Here is a 23,458-nt window from a genome sequence, read left to right as displayed (position 1 = left end):
GAATCACAGGGCTTTTTGGTCTATGTTGTCCGGTATTTGTAGTTTCAGGTGTATCCAAATCCTCGTAATATTACGAGCCACATGACGAAGCCTGCGATCTGGAAATCCATCAACAATCCTCATCCTCATTATTTCCATTGTTGTCTTTCTTTTCTTGCCAGCTCCAGCTTCTTACCACGTCGCATCGCAATTCATTCGCTCTGGATTCCACTCATTTCCGCCTCAAGTACATCCCCGCAACCTCGGCGCTTAACTGCCTGCGCACCCTCTCCCGGTCTCGCATTCCAAAGTGATCGTCCCCTGCTTCGTCATTGGTGTCTCGGTCTAGGCGCAGTGTCTTTCCAGCGTAGCGACTGTACATTTGAAAAACAAGCCAGCTGGTCAGCTCCTGGGTGTTCTGAGTCTCATCGCAAAACTCGTTGACCTCGATTGCTCCGACCGACTCTCAGTTGCACTCAACACCATTCTACAATTATTTGTTCCCTCCGATCATTCGAACTCTCCTGCTTTACCTTCCGGAGTGCTTCCTTCTTCTTTCTCCGATTGTCACGCATTTCCCTGCGCCTGACGGCCCGAACCAGCTTTGAGCCACCGCCATAATGCCCGGTTTTGCGGATTCGTTCTGGACCCCCGACTACGCTTCGGGGTTAGGGGTACTATATGGAAAGCTGCAGCAGGGAGTTGTGGAGAACCGGCAGATCTTGACCATTGCGTCTATGCGTGCAGATGCGGAAGAACAGTATGGACTCCGCATGGGTGACATTGCACCGAGTGTGGATAGAATGACGCCGGTTGGATTTGGAAAGGACGACGGCGCAAGTATCAGAAAGGTTCGTTCGAAGCCCCTGGACTTTATCGGGACGCAGGGAGACTGACATGTTGCGAACCTCGTTACAGGCATACGAAGGAATCCGCACCGAGATGGTCGAGGCCTCCAAAAACCACCAGAAGATCGCCAACAATATTCGGGAATTGGTCGTGACGCCCTTTCGACGCTGGGGAGAACAACACGAGATGCGTGTACAATATTCGCATGACCTCCTCCAGTCTCGCATCAAAGAGCACACCAAGCAGGCGGAGTTGGTCCGGAAGCTGCGCAGCACCTACTTCAATAAGTGTCGTGTCGTCGAGGATCTGGAAGAAGAGAACAAGCTTGCTTTCCAGGACCCTGACTCGAGCCCCAAGGTTAAAAGTACACCGAAGATCATCCTTCCCGCCGAGGAAGAGGTTGACGAGGATCCTATTGAATTGGGTGAACGCATCTTCCCACCGGACCACTTGAAGAAATTGCTCACCCATATGCTCAACCACGTTAAACTTGGCGAGACGAAAGTTCCCATTATTGGCACCTACTTGAACGTTTCCACCGGCGCCGATATTGCACAATACATTCAAACCTACATGGAGGCCGAGAATCTCGCTCAGGTGGAGAAAATTGGACAGGACATGGTGGATAACGGCCTTCTTCGCTTGGTTGGCAACATGGGCAACGTCTTTGCCAATAGCTCCAAGATGAACTATCAGTGGCGCACCAAGGTGTTCCAGCTTACCGGTATCCCCGAAAAGAAGAAGCCACTCATGCGTGTTACTTCCGCCGCGTCCAGCGATGACGGAAACAGCAGCGACTCGCCGATCGCATCTGTCTCAGAGATGCTGTCTGGCTGGAATCCCCTGAACAACCCCCATCCGAATGAGACACCCTCGGAGAAACTCCGCAGGGAGGCGTTGGAAGCCGATGAACGTTATAAGGTTGCCGTCCGTAAACTTGACCAGATTCGCTGTCGGCTGGAGGAGGAAGTTATCACTCAGCTCAAGTACATGGAGCAGTGCGAGCTGGATCGCCTCAAGGCCATCAAAGCTGTGGTTCTTGACTTCTCGGGCGCGATCAGTAACGTTATTCCCAATCTGCAGAGCACCGTGGATCATATGATGTTGTATCAGGAGACCATCCAGCCGCTGGGTGACTTGAGGTACCTGTTGGAGAACTATCGTACTGGTGGATTTGTGCCTAAGATCCAAGCATACGAGAACTATTATGGCTCCGTGGAAGGTATGGCAACTCTCGCTGGATGGAGACGAATAGCTGCTAATATCCAGCAGAACAAAACTTTGGTGTCGACCTTGAAGCGAGAGCCCGCGCTGACCGCAAACGTGTCCCAATCCTGGTGACCACCATCCTGACCTATCTTGACAACCGTAAGATATCCCTGAATAACATTAGAACCCCGCACCAACGCTCACAAACCCACAGGCTATCCTGAATTGGAAGGCGATGAAGCACGGCGAATGATCTGGCTGACCGAAGTCGAGCTCAGCACGACGCATAGACTTCGTCACATCTTGAATAACAGCAAGATCGACTACAGCGAGGTGTTGCCGCAGTTCGAAATCCCAGTTATCGCAAGCGTTTTGAGGTTGTACCTCCTTGAATTGCCGGGTTCGTGGCTCTCCCTCTCTTTCTCTCTCTCTGGTATACACGGATTGAAACTAACTGTCGGATAGACTCCTTGGTTTCCTCACAGGTTTACGAGATCGTGAAAACAATCTATTCTACCACTGCCCATGAAACCACGGAAGAAGGCCGGATCAAGGTTCTGCAAAGCACCCTTGGACAACTCCGCCTTGTAAATATTGCTACGCTTGATGCCATCATGACCCACTTTACGCGCCTGATTGATTTGACTTCGGCCGACGAAGAATACATCGCTTTGTTGGCACAGGCCTTCTCCCCCTGCATCCTGCGCCCTCGCGTGGAAAGCAGTCTGACGATGAACGAACGCCACAGCTACCGCCTGATCCGTGATCTGTTCGCTCATAAGGATGCCATCTTCGGCGAACTGAAGCGTCAATCGAGTGCCCTCGGAATTACCGGCTCCACCAACCGTCCACGCGCCATTAGCACGGATGAGAGTAACCGACGTGCGGCAATGGAGGCCCGTCAGCGGGCCATTGTCAACCGCAGCCGGGCGACTAGTCCTGCTAACCGCCAACGGCATCGACGTGACCGATCCAGCGGTGCCTCAGAGATCGGCCGATTCCCCATCAACGTCAACAGCCCCTCGGATCGCAGATCCACCCGCGGCACTAGTCTGGATGTGCCAACAATCCCCAGTGCCCAAGTTGCATCGGAGAATGGTACCACCGTGAACACTCAGGTTGGCGCGAGTGTCACTAACGGCACGTCTTCCGAGTCTCCTGCCAGCAGCAGCACCCGCTCGGACTCTCCCAGCCCACCTCCCGTTCCTCCTCTTCCTGAGATGGCCTCCGATGGATCTCCCACTCCCACTCCTACTCCCGCCGTGGCCCCTGCCGAGTTCGATAAACGCAACTCCATGAGCCGCTCTTCCGCTCGATACAGCCGCAAGGCAGGCCTTGGTAGCTTATCCAGCTTCCCTACCGGCTCGGCTGTTGGCACCAGTGGTACGGATTCCAACCGAAGCAGCATTGCTGAAAGCGAGCCTAATAGAGTCACTCTGGAAGACAAGCCTATGGATGACTAGATTTGAGGCATCGATGGGAGGCAATTTGTATAAATCAACCCGAGAGCAGTGTCTGGGGAACTATGCATTGCATAACACCACATACGCATTCTCCTTGCTCCCTGGACAGGGCAAAAGGGCGAAGACGACTGTGAATTTACGATTTGAGACTTCAGCTTTGTGTTTTATGTTCCTTTTTTGGACTCTCGAACTTTTATTTGCCCCTTTCGAGGCATCTATGCATACATACCCTATCTTTTCTACTATATTGTAGGACTGTCCGCAACCCTTTCACCCTGTGTTCTCGATAATGCCGTTTCTTATGTTGTGTGATGCATTCCCTTTTCTGCCCATGTGTGTTTATCCACTTGGTGTATGTATACTCTGGTCCTTTTTCTTGCATATGACTTTCTTTCTTGATAGCATGGATTGGTAGTGTACGAAGTAACTGTAGCCCCGGGACGTTGGTCTACCGGCAACCGGCTAAATGTAGCTTCTCCACACTTGGGATCATCCGAGTGTTGATCTCAAGATGCCGATCGAATTCGGGACAACCTACAGTCCTACACCGAGTTAATATACGTCACTCCCCTCAACCCTCTGTCTCATTTACACAGTACTTCCCATCTCAACCTCATACACCCACCCTCACAATCTACCGTACATTGTACAACCCAATCCAACCATCCCAAACCCAGCAAATACACAGTCCAACACCAAAATGTCCCATCAACACCAAATAGTGGACTCCCACATCCACCTCTTCCCAAAATCCCACCTAAAAACCTTCACCTGGTACACAGAAACAAGTCCCCTCGCCAACCAACACAGCATAAACGAATACCGCACCGCACTCACCACCCCCAACGGCACCAACCCAGGCGTCCGGGGCTTCATCTTCCTCGAAACCGACCGCCTATCATCCATCCAACCAAGCACAACCCCCGGCTGGACCCACGCCCTAGACGAAGTCTCGTACCTAGCGCGCATCGCGCTGGGCACACCCATTCAAGGCGAAGGCCACAAGCCCGCAGACAAGGAATTATGTCTGGGCATCGTGCCGTGGGCGCCTGTTCCGGGGGGACGGGAGCTGTTGCGTGAGTATATGGGTCTTGCGAAGGAGCGGGCTGGGGATGCTTTCGGGAAGGTTTGTGGGGTTCGGTATCTTGTTCAGGATAAGGAGCCTGGGACGATGACGATGGATGGGTTTGTGGATGGGTTGAGGTGGTTGGGGGAGGAGGGGTTTGTGTTTGATCTGGGTGTTGATGCGAGGTCTGGTGGGTTGGGGCAGTTGAAGGAGGCAGTTGAGATGTTGAGGGGGGTTTATGCGGGGTTAGATAAGGGGAAGGGGGTTACGATTGTTATTAGTATGTTCTTTGGTCCTGGGATCTGTGATGGGTTTGTTGTTGGGGGTTTTTTTGCTGACGTTACGACAGATCATCTTTGCAAGCCGAATCTAAGGCTAGGTGGTGGGGATGTTTCTAAGCATCATGAGTTTGTGGAGTGGAGGGAACTTGTTGTGCAGATGGCGGGTTATCCCAAGACTTATATGAAGCTTTCTGGGGCTTTTTCGGAGCTGTTGCCGTTGGAGGGGGAGGATTGCGATATCTCGGGTATTGTTGATTGCCTGCAGCCGTGGACTGATGTTGTTTTTGATGCCTTTGGGGCTGGAAGAGTCATGTTTGGGTCGGATTGGCCGGTTTGCAATGTTGGGGGTGGTGGGAATGAGGTTTCATGGGGACGATGGAGGCGGGTTGTGGAAGAGGTTTTGATACGACGGGGTCTCTCTGAGGAGGAGAAGAAGGGTATATGGGGGGATGTCGCATTGAAGGCTTATGGTATTCCATGAGATATAGCATTTCCCTGCATAAACCATCATACCTATCATATACAAATGGCTCGGTCTTATAAAGATCATATTTCGGCTATCGATGGGATTATCTGGGCAGTTGTACAGGCGTAACTTCTACTTGGTAATCCACTGCTTGCAAAGGGTTATCACTTGAACTTTTCATGAGTTAATCATATTGTGAACTGTCATGACTATTCCGGCTCCCTGTGGAGAAACATCCAAGAAAAACAAAACAAAAAACCAAACGATAGAAACGAAGAGACGAAAGACAGAACACAATAAAACGGACGGAGCAAAAGAGAGAGAATGAGAGTCCATTGATCGTAACGCACCGCCTGGCCCTTCCAAAGGGGTGTCAGGGGAAAGCGGATTCTACATGGAGACGTCGCTCTCCGAGGCTGACAACTGGCTGGCTGGCGATAGCCGATCGTTCATAAAGCTATCCCTGACCGGGGAAGAACCATCTTTCATCGACTGGTCACTTCCTCCTGGGGAAACGACGGAGCCGTCTCTGCCAGTGGAACTCGCGGGGAAGCGATCCCACGTCAAACGATCCTCGCGATCCTCAGGATCGCCGCCAGTGGGCCAGTTCGGACGGCCTCGCTTCCTGGGAGGACCCGGCGATTGTTCCACATTGCGTCGGCATCGTACTCGGCGATGGCCAGCGGGCTGTGGAATAGCGGCGGCCGGGGGAGAAGCGGCCGCAGAAGAGACTGAATCTGCCCGAGGAGAAGCGGCCTCAGGAGAGACCGAAGTGGCCGGGGGGGGAGGCGGCCTCGGGAGTGACTGAAGTGGCCGGGGGAGAAGCGGTCTGGGGAGAGGTGGAATTGGCCGGGTGAGGAGCGGCCTCAGTCGCGACGACTTCCCGGAGGCTAGGAAGGTTAATGTTTAGGTTGATGTTGATCGGCGGGTAACTAGGTTGGCCGAAGGTCGGTGCTCGAGGGCTAGTAGATACCACATTGGCCGGGTGGAGGTCAATTGCGATTTCAGGATGGCTACGTGGGTTTAATGTGGGTGCTTGAGGAATTGTGGACACCACGTAGATTGGGCTGAAATCGATGGAAGCCATGGTCATTGACAGAGAGCAACTGCAATCAAGATTGAATCACGGCTTCACAGGTGATATGAGGGAGAGGGTAGAGTGAGTTGGGAAAGGATTGGATGAAGCGCGAGCTTGGATGACTTTATACATAGCTGGAGGTATAGGCTGATATGCTGCAATTGTAATTGCGATGCTATTCAGATCTATGAATGCGTATAGAATATCGAGTCTATTGTGGTGCCGTGATATGAGGCTATATGGCTGTCATTGAACAAGGACCACAACAACAGTGTTTGAACAGTCAATATGTCCTCATGGTCAAATGGATTGTGGAATAATCCTATTCAAACGGACGAAAGTGGACAATAAGATGAGAACAATGGAAAAAGTAGAGACAAAGACCAAATGAAAACGTACCGATTCTCACTGAGATAGTAGACTATTCACCTATTGACCAATCCCAATTAAATCGAGTATCTTCAAGAATGTGAAATACCTGGTATATTTCGATTTCTGGTTGACTACCTGGGCATGTGGATACAGCAACACTTGAGGCTTTGCTCTTTCAGAAGGAGCTACACAAAACCCCTCAACTCAGGAACAAAATACTACTGCACTTTGCATAAGAGTCGAGACCATTGCGGATATCATGCTCCCCAACATCTATCTACGCAGCCTCTCTGCAGATCATTATTTGACGGAGATAATGAAATACATTCCGAACTATCATGGTTAACTAACTAACTAGTGAAGTGGGAAGAGCGCGAACGCGGTCTGACATCGCAGACAGGACGATGGGAGGACTGCAGCCCAGGAGACAGTAGCAGGGACGTCCTATGACCTACAGAGAGCCGACGAGAACCATACTGGAAAACCGAGAAAGAGGCAAAAGATGTGTGTTCTGTACTGATCCTCCTAGTGAAGATGAGCTGTACGTAGTCTAGGGCATGACCTAATCTCACGGCCTGAGGCACCAAGGCATCATCTTGTGGGTGACGCTGTTCTCCCACTACACTAGTTAGTTACTCCATAACTAGTCAATAACAAAACCTCGCAAGTCTCCACTCTCGAAAGCAAAAACCACTTCACTCCGCTGACGAAGTTGGGGTCTTCACAGCGGAGACCAAAACAAGGTGAATTACACGTTCTCCGCGAGACTATTGCGGCGTGAGTTCGTACGGGAATTTCCTCGGCTGCTGAGCGAAGGTCGAATGCGGATGTCCTGTTGGGCACGCGCATACGAACTCGCGCGAGATGCCTGAGGAATCTTGGATCCGCGTAGGCCCTCATTGTGCATTTGTGCACGTGCGTCTTCGAGCTGCTGGGCAAATGGCGAACGCTTACGCAAAGCGGGACCTTTCCAGTAGATGATGTAGACTGCAACGACTAGCGGCACCGAAATGCAGACTAAGAAAGATGTTAGACCAACGGCTCGGGTAGAAGCGTAGAACAGGATGGACATACAGAGAATCGTCGAGGCGTACTCCAGGTGGAAATCTCCACCGATGTCTGTCAAAATTGGTCAGTAAGATGATAGCGAGGTTTTGCTGCGCGATATAACTTACTAGTGAAAAATGGGGTGGCCGGAATAGTTAGCACACCCGCAAGGAAGTCTCTCGCCCATCCATTACCACCAGTGGCAGAAGCAGAGTACGGTCCGTAGGCACAGACCATGTAGTCAATGGTGGCCATGTAGATGGCATAATTCGCAATACCAATAATGGCGGCAAAGATCATGGTACCAATCCAGTGGCACTGCGGCAAGCTAGTCCAGGCAAATCCAATCAACCCGATTGGGAGGCAGGGGGCTGTGTAGAGCAACCACCACAGACGGGACTCGTATTGAGCCCGTTCACTTTCCGGGTTGTCCCTGCGCTCTTGGATGTTGCGCTTGATTACCGGGAAAAAGGACACCCATGCGATCACATACCCGACCAGAATTGGGATGAACGCCAATCCCTTTTCCCAAGTGTTGAAGCCCCACTGGCTATACACGAGCGAGAGCGACTGGATGAACATGAAAATCAGGGCATCACTGAAACCACTCAGTAGAGAAAGTGTCAAGACAATCGGCTCAGTCAAAAACATCTTGAAGGGACGGATCCAGGTAGTCATGATTTCGCATGGAGGGAACCGTTTGCGGAAAGACAAGCCCTCGGTGGGACCCCGAACATTGGGGTTTTCGCCAGACTTGCGCATCCTTTTTGCGATGCGATCCATCATCACGGTAGTTCTGGTCTCCGGCACAAACAAAAGATGGGCGACTTGCACGAAACCACCGACAATCAGCTGGATCCAGATATTCCATCTCCATGCCATATAAGTCTCAACAAAGCCTCCAACCACTGGACCGATCACAGATCCACCAACTGACGAGAAGACGACGGCGGCGACTGCATATTGTTGACAGTCAGGCTCCCACAAATCGGCCACCATTCCCAGGGTGACGGAGCCACCAGCGGATGACAGACCACCGAGGGCACGGCCGACCATAATAGAAGCGAAATTGGGCGCCAGAGCCACGGGGAGTTGGAAAACGTTGACGAAGAACAGAGATGCCTGGAGAATGGGCTTGCGACCCAGCTCCTCACTCCAGGGAGCCCAAAGCTCACACCCAAAAGCGTACAAAACCAAGAAGATCATTGCACCGCATCTCGCAGCTTGCGCGGATACGTGGAACTCTTCGGAGATACCGGGGATGGCATTCGAATAGAGCGTAGTATTCAGATTCATGGAGGTTTGGACCAGGAAGATGACCATGATGATCGTCCACTTTTTCTTTTCGCTGAACGAATAGCCTAATTGGTCGTAGCACGTCTCCTCAGAAAGGACGAGTTCCTCGGAGGGGGTCGGCAACGGAGAGGGCTCCTCCATCTGATCATTTGCTTCCAATTTTCCGGTTGCCGCATTGGGAACGGCTTGGGCGTGGGCAGCTTCTGCTGCCAGCACGGTATCCCTTGCCCCGGGCTTTTCGGCGTTGATCGCCATTGTTGATATTATTAAGATGGTGCGTGTGTAGTAGAGGTATCGATACCAGCAGTGATGAAAGAAACCCGCAGGAGCTGAGGGATCGAAGAGTATGTGTAGGAATCAATGAGGGGAAAGAAACGAGACGAGAAGAAGAGATGAAAAAGAGAAGAAGAAGAAGAAGAAGAAGAAGAAGAAGAGGAAGCGAAGGATTAAGTATGGAAACAGTGATGGAAGAAGCGCAACTGCCAAATTCAGGATTGGAAGGACCACCCAAGATGGTTTGAGGCAGTAACAGTCCTGGTTCTGTAAGATTATTACAAACCGGCAATTCATAGTAATAAGAAAATGTCAATTCTCATGATAAATAGAATGTATTGCATTGTATTCTTTGTACTTTACGGTTCTGTTACTCCACCTCCATACTCCCAGGGCTCTTTCCATTGCGGGATGCCGAATTTCCGATGCCCCATGGGTCATGCCGCCATGCCCATACCCACTTTTTACTTTTTTTACTTTTTGGTTAATTTTTTTCTTCCAATTCTCCAGACTTTATTTTGGATGATCCGACTTCGTATTATCTTCCTTCCTGTTTTGAGCTCTCCAAGTCTATGAATACAAGTCTGGTGTTGTTTGCAATCACACTGAAGGTAAACCGAAATAAGTTGACTGGTCACTGACTCACTGGTGCAGATCGTACCTCCAAGTACCTTGTGTATAAGAGACAAGCTTGACATTTTATTTCTACACTCTTCATATGTTTGGAAAAGTTCATTAACGCAGTCATTCGTTTTGATGTTGTCATTTCTATCCAGGGTTGTCGTTGGCACGCGATATAGTTCGGAGCGGTACAACTTGTGTCCGCGAACCATGGGTCGCTGTTGCCTTAGGCTTTCAATATATCCGGGCTAACCCTAAGAGGTATGATCAGCGCCTCACCAGCAAAGGAAGCGAGGGAATTTGCAAAATTTTGAATGGTTATGGTCTTCAGTAAATGTTTAATGCCCAATGGTTGGTCTCTGATAGGTATGTTGCAGAATTGAGACTCGCAGCAATGCAGGTGACAAATTAGCGATATGTAACGTTACCTTGAGTCCTAGACTGCTATACCAGACTATCACCACCAAATCACTGCAAATTAACAAACAACCCCCCATCAACCAACAACTGCGCCCCAGTAACATACCCACTCAACTCCTCACAAGCCAAAAACACCGCCGGCCCCGCCAAGTCCCTCGGTTGTCCCAATCGACCCAACGGAATCCGCCCCTCCATATACTCCCTCTTAACCGGATCCTTCATATCCTCCTCATTAAGCTGCGTCCGAATAGTCCCCGGCAACAGCGCATTGCAGCGAATTCCATACTTCCCCAGCGCACAAGCAGTAGACTGCATGAGGCTCAACACGCCCGCTTTCGTGGGCGTGTAGTGCGTCTGCTGGCCGCCGCCGACGAGCGCGGAAATCGAGCTCACGCCGATTATTGAGCCGCCCGGGGGCGACTGGACCAGGGCCATTTGACGGGCCGCGGCTTGGGTTGCGTAGAAGGCGCCTGTGAGGTTTGTGGAGATTGTGTGGTTTAGGAGGGACGGTTCGAGGCTGGGATTTGTTAGAATTGATTGTATGGGGTCGAAATGGGGGATGTACTCTAGGAATTCTGCGAATTGACACACGCCTGCATTGCTAACGAAAATATCAAGACGACCGAAGGCTTCGACTGTTTTTGCGACGAAGGTTTTGCCGGTTTCTGGCTGAGAGATGTCGCCTGCTACGGTTGTGAAGCGGGTTGATGCTTCGGGGTCGATGGAGGAGACTTCTTGACGTAGAGCTTCGAGTTGTGGTGTTTCTTTTTCGCCGCCGAGGTGACTGATGGAGACTTTGGCTCCGTGGCGAATGTAGTCGAGGGCAATTGCCTGTTCTTCCGTTAGTCAGTTTCTTTGCTTTTCTTTTTCTCTGTAGATGTACCCGTCCGATGCCCGTTAGGCCGCCGGTGATGGCGGCGACTTTGCCAACTAGTAATTGTGGAAATGCCATTGTGATTGAGATATGAGAGATAAGGTATAATACAGTAGAGAGATCTGCTATTTTTTTCCCTCTCGTAAGGTGGGATGTCTCTAATTAGGCGGCTCGGGGTTTCGCGGTGATGATCCCCCGAGGTGTGGGGAAACCCCGCGAGGGGCACCGTTCCAAGGTTCGCGAACTCGGATGAGGGGTCGAGAGTAGGGAGAGAAAGATTACGATGATTAGAGCTAATTGGATTTAATTTCATTTGGACGTAGTGTCCAATTCTCCAATTCTAGTGCTTGTCATGATCTCTCATAACCTCCTAAATATAGGTGCAATTTGAACGTTCTACTACTCTAGTGAAGTTGTGTTCTGAACTCAGTCGATTGACTCAATTGATCCATCCTATCTATGTACATGACTTTCGTATACCTAATGGGTAAATAACTGGTGCTCGAGAAAGAAATCGAGAAGGAAATCAAAACAATAACAAAATTATTCATCGCATCATCGACACCTATGCAGAGCCATTGGCAGCCTCCTTATTATCAGGAGCAGGCAGAGATTTCTGGGGTGCCGGAGTAAGGATAGCAGCAGCAGGGATCAAGGGAGCAGCAGGGTTGAGCTCCAAGCCGAATCCAGGCTTGTCCAAGACGGAGACATCCAGATAACCCTTGGTGGGAATAGGCTCGTTCAAAAACAAGTTACCGAAGACAGGCTCGACAGTGTGTCCATCAGCGGAGTTGGCAAGGTACTCCTGGAACGGACTGTTGGTCTGAGAAACGACAAAGTGGTACGAGTAGGGCCCAGAAGCATGAGGCACAACGGGAAGATCATAAGCAGCAGCCATAGCAGAGACCTTCAGCAACTCAGTCATTCCACCGAGCCACATCACATCAGGCTGCAGGATATCCACATTGCGGCCCTCAATCAGCTTGCGGAAACCATAACGAGAGAACTCGTGCTCGCCAGTGGTGAAAGTAACAGTTGGGTGAGCCCGCTTCAAAAGCGCCTGACCGTCAAAATCATCGGGGGAAAGACACTCCTCCCACCAATCAATATCAAGACCAATAGCCTCACAGCGCTTGACGAGCTGGATTGTGTAAGGAACGGTCAAAGACATGTAGCAGTCGACACGCAGCGGGAAGTTAGGGCCGACTTTCTCGCGCTGCTGGCGCAGATATTCGACGTTCTTCAGGAGACCCTCGGTGCCCTCGTCGGGGCCGTGGGGAAGGGCGACCTTGGCACCGATGAAGCCGGCAGCCTTAGCAGAGCCAGGCTGGGGACCGGTGCAGTAGAAGTTCAAACGGGAGCGGGTGGCGCCTCCAATCATTTTGTAGACGGGCTCATTGCGGATTTTTCCTTGTAGATCCCACAGCGCCAGGTCGATGACTGAGATCACGGCGACGGGGAGACCCTTGCGGCCGTAGAACATGGAAGCGCGGTACATCTTTTCGAAGAGGTCATTGGTGTCTCGGGGATCTGGTTGTATTATCGTGGTCAGAGAGGGGCATCCTAGGTGTCATGCTTGCACGATGGTATACATACCGGCTCCGATCAGGAAGCGGTTGAAATGGTGCTCGGTGAGCCAGCAGGCGGGGGGACCACCGAATCCAGTAGCAAAGCCCTTGGAGCCATCGGTGGCCTCAATCTCGACACAGAATGATCCCAGGACGTTGATTCCCCATGATGTGCGCGAGCCACGGAACTGTGCCCACTTGGTCATGGGGGTGGAGATGTTGCTGTCGACCAGCCAGTGGCCTCCCTTGACCTGTAGAGAGTTAGTACGTCGATTTTAGAACAATTGGCATCTTCAGAGTCATACATTGTGGTAATCACCGCCAGAGCCAACACCATCAATGATGAAGGTGCGGACTTCCTTGATGCGGGGAAACTCCGTTGTCGCCGTTGTTGAACCCATGATGTATAGATAAGCAAGTAAATCCTGCAAATTAAAGACAGACCCAACGAATTACAGAAGAAGATAGAGAGAGAAGAATAGGAACGATGACGGGGATTCACGTCTATTTCAACAACTTCCACATGCCGCGGGCAGCTCGGGGCATTGCTTGCCCGAGCAGCGGACCACCGGCGATTCGGAGATTTTGCGACAATTGACTGCATAGCTAGGATGTCACATGTGGGCTATTATTTTATTCGGTTGGCAGTGAACATTAGGTATTGCTGAGCATTACCTAGCGAAGCACCCATACCGTAGGTATCATAGGGTATTGCATTTCATCTAGGTGATGAAAGTGCTTCATTTTCAATTTCATGGGAATGGGATATGTGGGCATGCGTAGGTGGGAGATTACCGCACTCGGCTACACAAACAATGTCAGCAGCTGGTTTGGTTCAGTCTCAATGAGTGCTGAATAGAAAATCAGGCATCTCGATACTGTCGATAGTGAGACTGAGATGATTCGACCTTTTGATCTTCTCGGCAGCCCGGTCAACGCGACGGATTTCTTCTTTGTACCGCGCTGTGCCCAGATGAGTCGTGTCGTACATAGTCACGGGATATTGACACCCTAGACAGGCTACTGTGCTACAATTGCGGCAAGGGAGGAGGCTTAAAGCTCAGTTGTGTCATGTAGGCATAAGCTGAGCTCCGTCGGGACAGTCGGGGAAGAGCTAGAAATCAGGGGAACGCCAAGATAGAAATGCGGGGTGCCCCGGTTTCTGCCTGAGGCGTCAAGTCCAATGATTCCGACCATCTCGGCCTCTTCTTCCTCTTTCCCTCGGGCTCAATGTTGTCAGACTATCATCGTGGGAGTCCCTTATTAATGTGCTAGATCGAAATATCAACTGGTCCAGTCTATTCGCACTTGCACCGTGATCGCCCTGCAGCATGCTCGGCCCCTGATAGAGCGAATTACGATCTCGCTAAATCAACATGCCGAACGCTGCGCTTCCCCAGGAGACCCCATCTGCCAATCAGCAATTTGGGGACAATAACCGAGATCAAAGTGCAGAGTATTCTTCGGATTCAGATAATGACCAGGTTGGATATAATGGCTCCACAAGGGCCTTGAAGCGAAAACGCCCTCTCACTGTCTCGTGCGTACTTCAATCACCTCGGTTATCCGGTTTCTTTCACACCCCAGACTAATCTCGCGAAGTTGTGAACTCTGCAAGCAGCGCAAAGTGAAATGCGGTATAGTACATCATTTCCTCATAGGTCAATGTCTATTTCCTAACTGAGGAATTGGTAGACCGAGTACAGCCGAGCTGTGGCTGGTGTACGCGCAATGGCCAGCTATGCGAATATAGAGAAAGGAAAAAACCAGGATTAAGAGCTGGGTATGGGAAAGAATTGGAACAACGTCTTGGTAAGTGGATGATCGAGATTCTTATCACGAAATCGTATCTCATCCAGAACTTAGATCGATTGGAAGATATCATCCAGTCCCAAGCTCGCCTCATTGAGATGCATATCATACGGCCCCAGTCCTCAGTGGGCCATGAGTTGCCCCACGCCGGTCCCCTTTCATACAGTTCTCCCTCGGAGCCCTCAGCGGTTCACGGACCCAGTCCCAGTACTGCTCTCTACTTCAACGAGCCTGGGTCGTCTGTTACTCTACCGTCGCGCCGTGCGGATGTATCGATTACCAGTCCACCCGACACTTCAGTGAATAATTCCCAGCACAATCATCTACAGCATGGCATTCGATCAGCATCACATGCCCCCTTGGTGCAGAACCGAGATGCGCAGCAGGATTACACGGGGAATGAATCATCTCTGAAGGTTCCCGTCAACATATTCTCAAATCAAGAGCAATCTCTTACCAATCCGGAGCTAGATCTACCACCATACGACTTGCTCTATGCTTTGGTAGATCTTTATTTCGAACACATCAATTCCTGGTGTCCGATCCTCCACCGCCGAACAACCCTGGACACCTTCTTTGGCCCTTCACCACTAGAAGAGGCAGATCGAATGGTGCTCTATGCTATTGTGGCGACGACACTACGTTTCTCCTCCGATGCCAGGCTCAATGATCAAAACCGAAAGCGCTATCATGATTCGTCGAAACAGAAGGTCGTCATGTATGGTCTAGAGAATTCCTCTGTCAAGGCACTCCAAGCGCTTGTAATTCTGGCACTTGACCTCGTTGGATCTTCCAATGGCCCACCTGGCTGGAAGCTACTTGCCTTGATCACCAGGTCTGTAGTGCAATTAGGGCTGGCCGTGGAAGCAACTTCGTCTCTCATCAACCCCCTCTACCCTTCAATCTACACCCTGAGGGCCGTTACTCTGTCAGAGCCGAATTCGTGGATCGAAGATGAAAGCCGACGTCGGCTGTTCTGGATGGTCTACTTGTTGGACCGCTATTCCACCCTAGCGACAGCATTTAACTTTGCTTTGGATGACAGAGACATCGACCGTAAGCTTCCTTGCAAGGATGACTACTTCATGAAGAACCAACCCGTTGAGACGCGACGATTCCACTACTCCAGTGAGCGTGCGGACTATCTCAGTAACGCGGAGAATGTTGGTTCTTTCGGTCTCTATGTCGAAATCCTGGGTATCCTATCGCGAATTCATACGTTCCTCAAACGGCCTGTAGATATCGGAGCCCTCTCTGACGTAGAAGAATGGCAAGCCACCTATCGCAAGCTCGATAGTGAGCTGACATCGTGGGAGTTCAATCTCCCCGCAGAATATGCCTATGAGAATTCCTCTCGCCTCTTCAATGGGCCCAGGCATGGCCGCGCTTTGCACAGTGATTGGGTGCAGCTACATGCAACCTACCAAACGTGAGTCGACAGGTCCTGTATCACCCTGGAACAATCTTCTAACGCGACAATCTTCTAGTGCTGTGATCCGTCTTCATTCCTCAGCTGCATACCCAACAACCCGATCCCCAATTTTCACACCCTCATACAGCGCCAGCCAGCGATGCCTACTAGCAGTGGAAAACATCCTCTCAGTATCCAGATTCGTAGTAGAAAACAACATGCTCGACAAAATGGGCCCACCATTCGCTTTTACTCTCTGGGTATCAGCCCGCCTCCTCCTCGTCCACGGTTCCACAATCGCCCACACCGTCAGCGCCGACATCCTCTTCTTCGTGGACACTCTCTTCCAGCTGGGCAAATACTGGAAAGTCGCCGAGCGATACAGCAGCATTCTCCAACGCGTCCTGGACGAGTATAACGAGTATCAACGATCTGTCGCCACAGATGGTGAAAGATCCACACCGTCAACAGTCAAGATCCTCGCCGATATGCGTCGCTGTGCATTCGATCTGGACTTCTTGATCTCCCGCCAGCCCCGTGAGTCGCCCGCTGACAATGGCATCGGCGAGAACCAGCAGCCTCAGTCGTCTATGTCGACAATGCCTACCCGCAACTTTGCTCCCAATGAACTCGAGTACCTCGATGTCTTTGGCTTCTTCAATGTCCCTCGAGTCCCTCCTGCTCGCGCTCATGGTCTAAACACCAGTGCACCATCTCATTTGGAAATCCCGAACACCGTGCCAAATCCTATGTCCATACACGGGCTGACTGATACTGGTCCGGCGCCTTCGAATGGGTCGGTGATAGACCATGGGCATCCATCCAACGCGAATGAGTTCAACATTACGAACTACTTGATCCCGACGCCGGAGACGGATTGGTTGTTTCGACCATCTTGAAATCACAACCCTCTCATTTTGTCTCTTCTCAGCTTTTTCCAAAACGAAGTCCTATCACGCGCTCAGACAAGTCTCATCATAAGTTATACCAGGGCTTGGAAATGTTATGCGTCACTCAGCTATCCACCTAGTCCTCAACTTCTGTGCACACACCAACCGCACGAGGAATGCCAAGAGCCCTCGGGCTACGCTGGCAAATGAATCGGATTCCGAAACAAATATAGAGAGCGTAAAAAGGGAATGCGAAATGGATAATATTAGGTTGCGTTTTTTTGTACCCGCGCTATACTATATTAGGACGTCACCTGATTTTCAGATGTACCCCGTATTTTAAATGGTCTGTAAACAAATTTTCGTAACTAGTTAACTAACTATCGATTGAATGATAACCCTCTTACCTAGCCATTAGCTTTTTCTTCTAGCTACCCTTTAACACTGGCCTTTATATCCATCATGTCTATCGTCTTCGATTCCCTCCCTCTCCCACCACCCATGTCTGAATTTGGTGAGCCCTTCTATCGCTCTGTTGAGCAGGCTATTGAGGCTATCAACATACATCCCCAACCCCAGGGCTTCGCAGTCTCGACGCGAGGCTCCCATCCGAATCGGGTACGAATCCACTGCGCCCGAAGCAGAGGTTACAAAGCCCAAAAAACCACCAATCGTCACTCGACTACCCGGTCAACCGAGTGCCCATATCGTGCCGTTCTCCACCGACGACCCGATCCCGATGACGGACCCATAGCAACCACGGGCTTTGGGATATCGAGGTGGTTGAGAGCCGCCATAACCATGATCGACAACCCGGATCTGCTTTCGCTATCCACCAAACAAGACAGATCGAGCGGTATAGGTCCCAAATCATTGCTGGAATCCATCAAGGCTGCTCGCCGTCTGTCATAACGAAAGGAATCCAGAAGCAGTGTGAAGCAACGGGCGAGGAATTCACCCTTGAAGATCCCGGGAGGATGAGGCGCTTTATCTTCGACTATCGTCAATCCGGCTCAGAGGGGTTATTCACAGATTCAACGCCTACTTCAACAGGACGATGAGTGGATTATTCACTACGATGTCAATGGAGATCGTCAATTAACGGCCGCATTCTTGGTCCACCGTAGTTCAATTGCATTACTTCGGAACAACCCCTTCTTCTTGTGGATGGACTGCACCTACAAGACCAACAGATACCACTTCCCGTTACTCGACATCATCGGGGAGTCTTCGGTTGGCAAAAGTTTCTATGTCGGGCTTGCCTTCATAGCCAATGAGCGAGAGCCAGCCTACACACAGGTGCTCCGGTGGCTACAAGGGCTTCTTGACCAGCAGCAAATCCCTTACCCGAAGACGATCATGACCGATAAAGAGAAGGCGTTGCGGAATGAAGTCTGAGGTATGAATCCATTCTTTACCCTTATTAATATACACATATTACTTTATATACTAATACCAAATAAGTTTTTCCAGAGACCAAGACACTTTTGCTATTGGCATGTGATCAAAAACATCCAAGCGCGTTTTCGCCCTCGGATCAATAAGGTTGTTGCCGCTGAACAACCTGGCCGGTCCCGAACATCTCAGCAACACAGAGATGAGGTCAATGAACGGTGGGAAACTATCAAAACTCAGCTTGATCTTGTGTTTTTAGCACATTCGGAGGAGGACCATGAACTACGTTGGCAATGCTTCCGAGATCTGTATGAGGCAGATTACGGGGATATCCTACGATATGTACATGATGAATGGATAAGTCAGGTCCCCGAGGCCTTTCTCCGGTTCCACACGAAGACTTATTTCCATTTAAATCAGCTGTCAACATCTCAGGTGGAAGGCGCCCATTCAGCATTAAAGCGAGTCCTCCAGGCATCAAATGCTGAATGGGCGCCTTCCACCCGAGATGTTGACAGCTGATTTAAATGGAAATAAGTCTTCGTGTGGAACCGGAGAAAGGTCTCGGGGACCTGACTTATCCACTCGACCGTTGTTTAATGAGGTTGCCGCCCTCATATTCTCTTTTATCCAGAGGTTGAAGACCCTCGACCGTTGTTTTAACGAGGTTGCCGCCCTCGGGTGATGACTTATTACCACAACGGGCATCACTCCGCGAAGGGGGACTAGGCAATGAGTCCAAGTGGACAGGGATCCGGGTCCTGCTTTCGAAGATTTGGCGCCTTTGGGTGTATTTATCTTCCTGACTACGGAGAGTGACAGAGACATCGAGTGCGGAGCTAGCGGACTAGATGCGCAGCCCCTCACTACGATGCCCCACCTACAACAACCTGGACACGAGCTTCCCTCTTTCGAGTAGGGTATCAACCTGATTAGCTTTCCGTTGAAACCTACGAGCCGTCATTGTTGCAGTCTCGTCGTGGTGGCGTCCTCTATTCGTTGTCCTCAGAACTAGGGTACGCTTCATGTCCACGATTGTACTGTACATATAGCCCTCCATGTTTTCATTATGACATTATTCAACATCGAGTCGTCCACTCAACGGTCAACCATTATAGGTTGTGACGTCTCGCATCCTGGTTATAGTGTCCGTACATGCAGTACGTTCACTATCAGCCCCCCTGCTAGGACAGCCACCACGTTGAATCACCCCAAAACAGCGCGCTATGCCGTAGTGGAGTCGGTTCACCGTGCTATTTCACCAGGGACTAAAGGGAACTGGTGAAGGCAAGCATCGCGAGCGACAATTGACTCAGATTCCGTCTCCGCGAAGCTATTAGCCCACCCCCGGTCGGCGCTTTCTTTGTATCGAGACAAAATCTCCCTGCACTGCTGACTAGCTGTGATCGTCAGATCTATTTACCTACGAATTTTGACGTGGTACGGTATATATGTATCTCTACATCTATACCCCCAAGGACCCACTGCGCGCTTTATCGAGAAGAAAAGAGGCTGCTCTATTCAATGCCTGGAACGAGCCGTCGCATTTTCGATGGTCTGGAATATATTAGCGAAGAATGAGCATTGAGGGGATTTATGATAATACCAAGAGCATTGACCTCCTCCGCAGCGAGGCCATAGAGAGTACTGAACTGTTTGCGTTCAGTACTGTCCTTCCTGTACCGTTCAGTTACCAGCACCGAGTCGCACCGAATGTCGCCGCCGTGGAGGACTTCTTTATTTAGTCGCCGGATATCCTTGACCCGGCGTCCGGTGCCTTTATTCAAGGCATCTCGGATCCACGTGGCGACGGTCCTTTGTCGGACGTCAAGGTAGCTGTCTCTGAACGACTCCATCACACCAATCTTCAGGTCTGCTTCCGTGATCTTCATGTTCATCGCTGCTATTTTGGCGGCCATTTGGGCTGATTTGGCGTCGGCCTTTGCCATGTCCTGGCGCAATCTTCGCAGTTCCTCAAAGAGGCGGAAGCCGCCTATATTGGTGACCCTTTTGTAGTGTTTGATCTGGGTGTTGATGCGAGGTCTGGTGAGTTGGGGCAGTTGAAGGAGGCTGTTGAGATGTTGAGGGGGGTTTATGCGGGGTTAGATAAGGGGAAGGGGGTTACGATTGTTATTAGTATGTTCTTTGGTCCTGGGATCTGTGATGGGTTTGTTGTTGGGGGTTTTTTTGCTGACGTTACGACAGATCATCTTTGCAAGCCGAATCTAAGGCTAGGTGGTGTGGATGTTTCTAAGCATCATGAGTTTGTGGAGTGGAGGGAACTTGTTGTGCAGATGGCCGGCAACTGGCTCGTCAGGTTGTCAGGTTGTCAGGTCTGGGAAATTACTAGTAGAAAATTTACCAGTCATTACTAGCTATGACCAGTCGGTATTAGTATTACTAGTCGCGACTAGTAAGGCTTACGTAATTTTTAAAATACCGAGGGGCTCGTCAGGTCGCGCGTGCCAAGTCCCGTGACCGGCCAAGTCAGACTTACTAGTAACTACTAGTAAATCCCACCACGCGAGGTCGGTCGTAATCTATAGCGAACCTGACAGCCGATTACTCACCGGTATGGCAGAATAAATTCTATTAGGAAAAAACGTGAATTACGTGTAATTAATAAAGTTTTACGGTATGTAATTGTAATACGGACCGTAATATAGCAATCAGTCTCTACTAGTAGTAGCTATAGCTTGGCTTACTAGTAGTAGCTTTGGGTGACTAGAGAAAATTTACTAGTCGCGACTAGGTACCACTAGTAAGCGTGTCGATAGTCATCCCTTGTCGCGACTAGTAAAGGGCCTATGTCTCGCGAGTGTAAAATCCGTTGTAATTTATTGAATAGTCACTGCGCTACTAGTAATCGCTTACCAGTAACCACCAGTTGTGAGCTACTAGTTATCTCTAGTAATAACTAATAGTTTAGAAAGAGTAGAAGAAAGCACACTTCAAAGAATATCTTTTTGCTACTCTTCCTACCATTGAGGTGGTTACTCCTCGGGGCTACCTAGTGAAAGAGGGGAACGCTCGAAGGCTGTGTGCTCTGAGGCACACGGGTCGATTCAGCAGATACCACCTAGCATAGCATCGAACTAGAGGAACAAAGAGGTTGGGCGCTTGCGCACAAGAAGTGAAATCAGAGATGTGTAGGAGTGTGTATTGCTAACTGAAGCTACCTCGCGACTATATCTCCAGCGCAAAACTGCTGACGTAAGGAACGCTCACGTGAGAACCAAGGGAGTGGACAGGGGAAGCATGCCTGTAGGGGGAGGTCACACCTCCCCACTACACTAGGTAGCAATGGCTAGTTCTTAGGGCTACGTGCCAATTTGTCAACAAAAAGTGGAGAGACCTATATGTATCGTCCCATGGGGTAGGTAATCTCTTCAATATAGGTAATTGGGCATACTTCCCCCCCAGTCGCGACTAGTAGTGGCCAGTAGTAAACGCAAAGCTCTGGTAACTACTAGGTTGGAATTCCCGCTGACTTGTTAGTGGCTAGCCGTTACTAACAGTGAGTCCATTACTATGGCTTGGGGGGTTTTGGCGGATCAGCTCAGAGCTAAGCCTCTTGCCCGGAGACTGGCGTCAACAGCTTCCGTTCGTTATGATCTGCTGCCGGGTGACTGGGTCCGTTTCCTACGGAATATTAGGACATTTAAGCAGCTCCTGATAGTCATTCTTGAGGCCCAACAGCAAGCATAGAGCCGACTTGCGCGGAATATTTTGTAGTTATTACTCTTGGTTACTAGTGGCACATCCAAATTACTAGCTTGAGGGCCAGTTCGGCCTTGGAATGGATCTATGAGTTCTTTGAGGCATACTACCCACATACAGCCTTTGAAGACAATACTCGAACCAAGGCTACTACTAGTACGGAGTAAGCTAAGCTAATTATAGCTAGCTATTACTAGTAATAACTGACAGATGCAAAAAGAGTATCAGAAGGGACGTTAATCTTCGAAGTGTTCTTTTCTCTGCATCTTCCTCTACTACCAGTTATTACTAGGGATCACTAGGAATCTGCTACTAGTAGGGACTGGTAGTCACCAATAGGTAGTTGTAGGAAGAGTCTCAGAGGGATGTCAATCTTCCAAGTGTCCTATCTTCTAGCTACTCTTCCTAAACTATTAGTTATTACTAGAGATAACTGGTGATCTCACAAATGGTGACTACTAGTAGCTGACAACTGGTGGTTACCAGTAAGCCACGACTAGTAACCTAGTGAGGATTCTATAAATTGCAGCAGGCTATACACATGCAATACAATTGCATGATACCATTTTACTAGTAAATCCTAGGAGTCACTAGGAGCCTTGTAGCCAGCTATCACTGGTTGTCTGACGTATAGCTACTACTAGTGATAACCAGTAGATAAATTACCACTCGGGAATACCAATTTTACTAGTAATTACCATGGGCTACTAGTAAAAGATTATTCTGCCATACCGGTGAGTAATCGGTTGTCAGGTTCGCTATAGATTACGACCGACCTCGCGTGGTGGGATTTACTAGTAGTTACTAGTAAGTCTGACTTGGCCGGTCACGGGACTTGGCACGCGCGACCTGACGAGCCCCTCGGTATTTTAAAAATTACGTAAGCCTTACTAGTCGCGACTAGTAATACTAATACCGACTGGTCATAGCTAGTAATGACTGGTAAATTTTCTACTAGTAATTTCCCAGACCTGACAACCTGACAACCTGACGACCCCCCATTCGCAGATGGCGGCTTATCCGAAGACTTATATGAAGCTTTCTGGGGCTTTTTCGGAGCTGTTGCCGTTGGAAGGGGAGGATTGTGATATCTCGGGCATTGTTGATTGCCTGCAGCCGTGGACTGATGTTGTTTTTGATGCCTTTGGGGCTGGAAGAGTCATGTTTGGGTCGGATTGGTCGGTTTGCAGTGTTGGGGGTGGTGGGAATGAGGTTTCATGGGGACGATGGAGGCGGGTTGTGGAAGAGGTTTTGATACGACGGGGTCTCTCTGAGGAGGAGAAGAAGGGTATATGGGGGGATGTCGCATTGAAGGCTTATGGTATTCCATGAGATATAGCATTTCCCTGCATAAACCATCATACCTAT

At 50.1% G+C, this 23,458-nt stretch overlaps 11 protein-coding genes across 11 annotated transcripts; 6 read left to right on the top strand and 5 right to left on the bottom strand.

Moving 5' to 3' along the window:
• Positions 1-599: 599 nt before the first annotated feature.
• N7515_009785 (GTPase-activating protein RGD2) lies at positions 600-3,500 on the top strand (the record flags this gene model as incomplete). Its single annotated transcript, XM_056670528.1, has 5 exons — positions 600-830; positions 898-2,050; positions 2,101-2,196; positions 2,252-2,437; positions 2,503-3,500. 5 exons carry the CDS (start codon positions 600-602, stop codon positions 3,498-3,500), a joined length of 2,664 nt encoding a protein of 887 aa, XP_056516901.1.
• A 700-nt stretch (positions 3,501-4,200) lies between these two features.
• N7515_009784 (amidohydrolase family protein) lies at positions 4,201-5,328 on the top strand (the record flags this gene model as incomplete). The annotated part of the gene is made up of 1 exon (XM_056670527.1): positions 4,201-5,328. One exon carries the CDS (start codon positions 4,201-4,203, stop codon positions 5,326-5,328), a length of 1,128 nt encoding a protein of 375 aa, XP_056516900.1.
• Positions 5,329-6,070: 742 nt separating this feature from the next.
• On the bottom strand, positions 6,071-6,406 carry N7515_009783 (uncharacterized protein; the record flags this gene model as incomplete). The annotated part of the gene is made up of 1 exon (XM_056670526.1): positions 6,071-6,406. The coding sequence occupies one exon, from the start codon at positions 6,404-6,406 to the stop codon at positions 6,071-6,073; it is 336 nt and encodes a 111-aa protein (XP_056516899.1).
• A 1,105-nt stretch (positions 6,407-7,511) lies between these two features.
• N7515_009782 (Major facilitator superfamily domain general substrate transporter) lies at positions 7,512-9,361 on the bottom strand (the record flags this gene model as incomplete). The annotated part of the gene is made up of 3 exons (XM_056670525.1): positions 7,512-7,780; positions 7,838-7,882; positions 7,939-9,361. 3 exons carry the CDS (start codon positions 9,359-9,361, stop codon positions 7,512-7,514), a joined length of 1,737 nt encoding a protein of 578 aa, XP_056516898.1.
• A 1,107-nt stretch (positions 9,362-10,468) lies between these two features.
• On the bottom strand, positions 10,469-11,372 carry N7515_009781 (SDR family NAD(P)-dependent oxidoreductase; the record flags this gene model as incomplete). The annotated part of the gene is made up of 2 exons (XM_056670524.1): positions 10,469-11,251; positions 11,304-11,372. The coding sequence occupies 2 exons, from the start codon at positions 11,370-11,372 to the stop codon at positions 10,469-10,471; spliced, it is 852 nt and encodes a 283-aa protein (XP_056516897.1).
• A 487-nt stretch (positions 11,373-11,859) lies between these two features.
• Positions 11,860-13,263, bottom strand: N7515_009780 (L-rhamnonate dehydratase; the record flags this gene model as incomplete). The annotated part of the gene is made up of 3 exons (XM_056670523.1): positions 11,860-12,824; positions 12,891-13,113; positions 13,168-13,263. 3 exons carry the CDS (start codon positions 13,261-13,263, stop codon positions 11,860-11,862), a joined length of 1,284 nt encoding a protein of 427 aa, XP_056516896.1.
• Positions 13,264-14,238: 975 nt separating this feature from the next.
• N7515_009779 (putative C6 transcription factor) lies at positions 14,239-16,984 on the top strand (the record flags this gene model as incomplete). The annotated part of the gene is made up of 4 exons (XM_056670522.1): positions 14,239-14,402; positions 14,465-14,499; positions 14,558-16,103; positions 16,162-16,984. The coding sequence occupies 4 exons, from the start codon at positions 14,239-14,241 to the stop codon at positions 16,982-16,984; spliced, it is 2,568 nt and encodes an 855-aa protein (XP_056516895.1).
• A 453-nt stretch (positions 16,985-17,437) lies between these two features.
• Positions 17,438-17,887, top strand: N7515_009778 (uncharacterized protein; the record flags this gene model as incomplete). Its single annotated transcript, XM_056670521.1, has 1 exon — positions 17,438-17,887. One exon carries the CDS (start codon positions 17,438-17,440, stop codon positions 17,885-17,887), a length of 450 nt encoding a protein of 149 aa, XP_056516894.1.
• A 255-nt stretch (positions 17,888-18,142) lies between these two features.
• Positions 18,143-18,373, top strand: N7515_009777 (uncharacterized protein; the record flags this gene model as incomplete). Its single annotated transcript, XM_056670520.1, has 1 exon — positions 18,143-18,373. One exon carries the CDS (start codon positions 18,143-18,145, stop codon positions 18,371-18,373), a length of 231 nt encoding a protein of 76 aa, XP_056516893.1.
• Positions 18,374-19,887: 1,514 nt separating this feature from the next.
• On the bottom strand, positions 19,888-20,289 carry N7515_009776 (uncharacterized protein; the record flags this gene model as incomplete). Its single annotated transcript, XM_056670519.1, has 1 exon — positions 19,888-20,289. The coding sequence occupies one exon, from the start codon at positions 20,287-20,289 to the stop codon at positions 19,888-19,890; it is 402 nt and encodes a 133-aa protein (XP_056516892.1).
• N7515_009775 (amidohydrolase family protein) lies at positions 20,261-23,422 on the top strand (the record flags this gene model as incomplete). The annotated part of the gene is given in 3 exon segments (XM_056670518.1): positions 20,261-20,339; positions 20,351-20,658; positions 23,099-23,422. The coding sequence occupies 3 exon segments, from the start codon at positions 20,261-20,263 to the stop codon at positions 23,420-23,422; spliced, it is 711 nt and encodes a 236-aa protein (XP_056516891.1).
• Positions 23,423-23,458: the final 36 nt, after the last annotated feature.

Source organism: Penicillium bovifimosum, assembly GCF_028826915.1.
Source record: "Penicillium bovifimosum strain IBT 22155 chromosome Unknown utg000008l_segment0_segment0, whole genome shotgun sequence".
Taxonomy (NCBI): Eukaryota; Fungi; Ascomycota; class Eurotiomycetes; order Eurotiales; family Aspergillaceae; genus Penicillium; species Penicillium bovifimosum.
The sequence above is the reverse complement of the archived record's forward strand: the minus strand, read 5'-3'. Positions and strand labels throughout refer to the sequence as shown.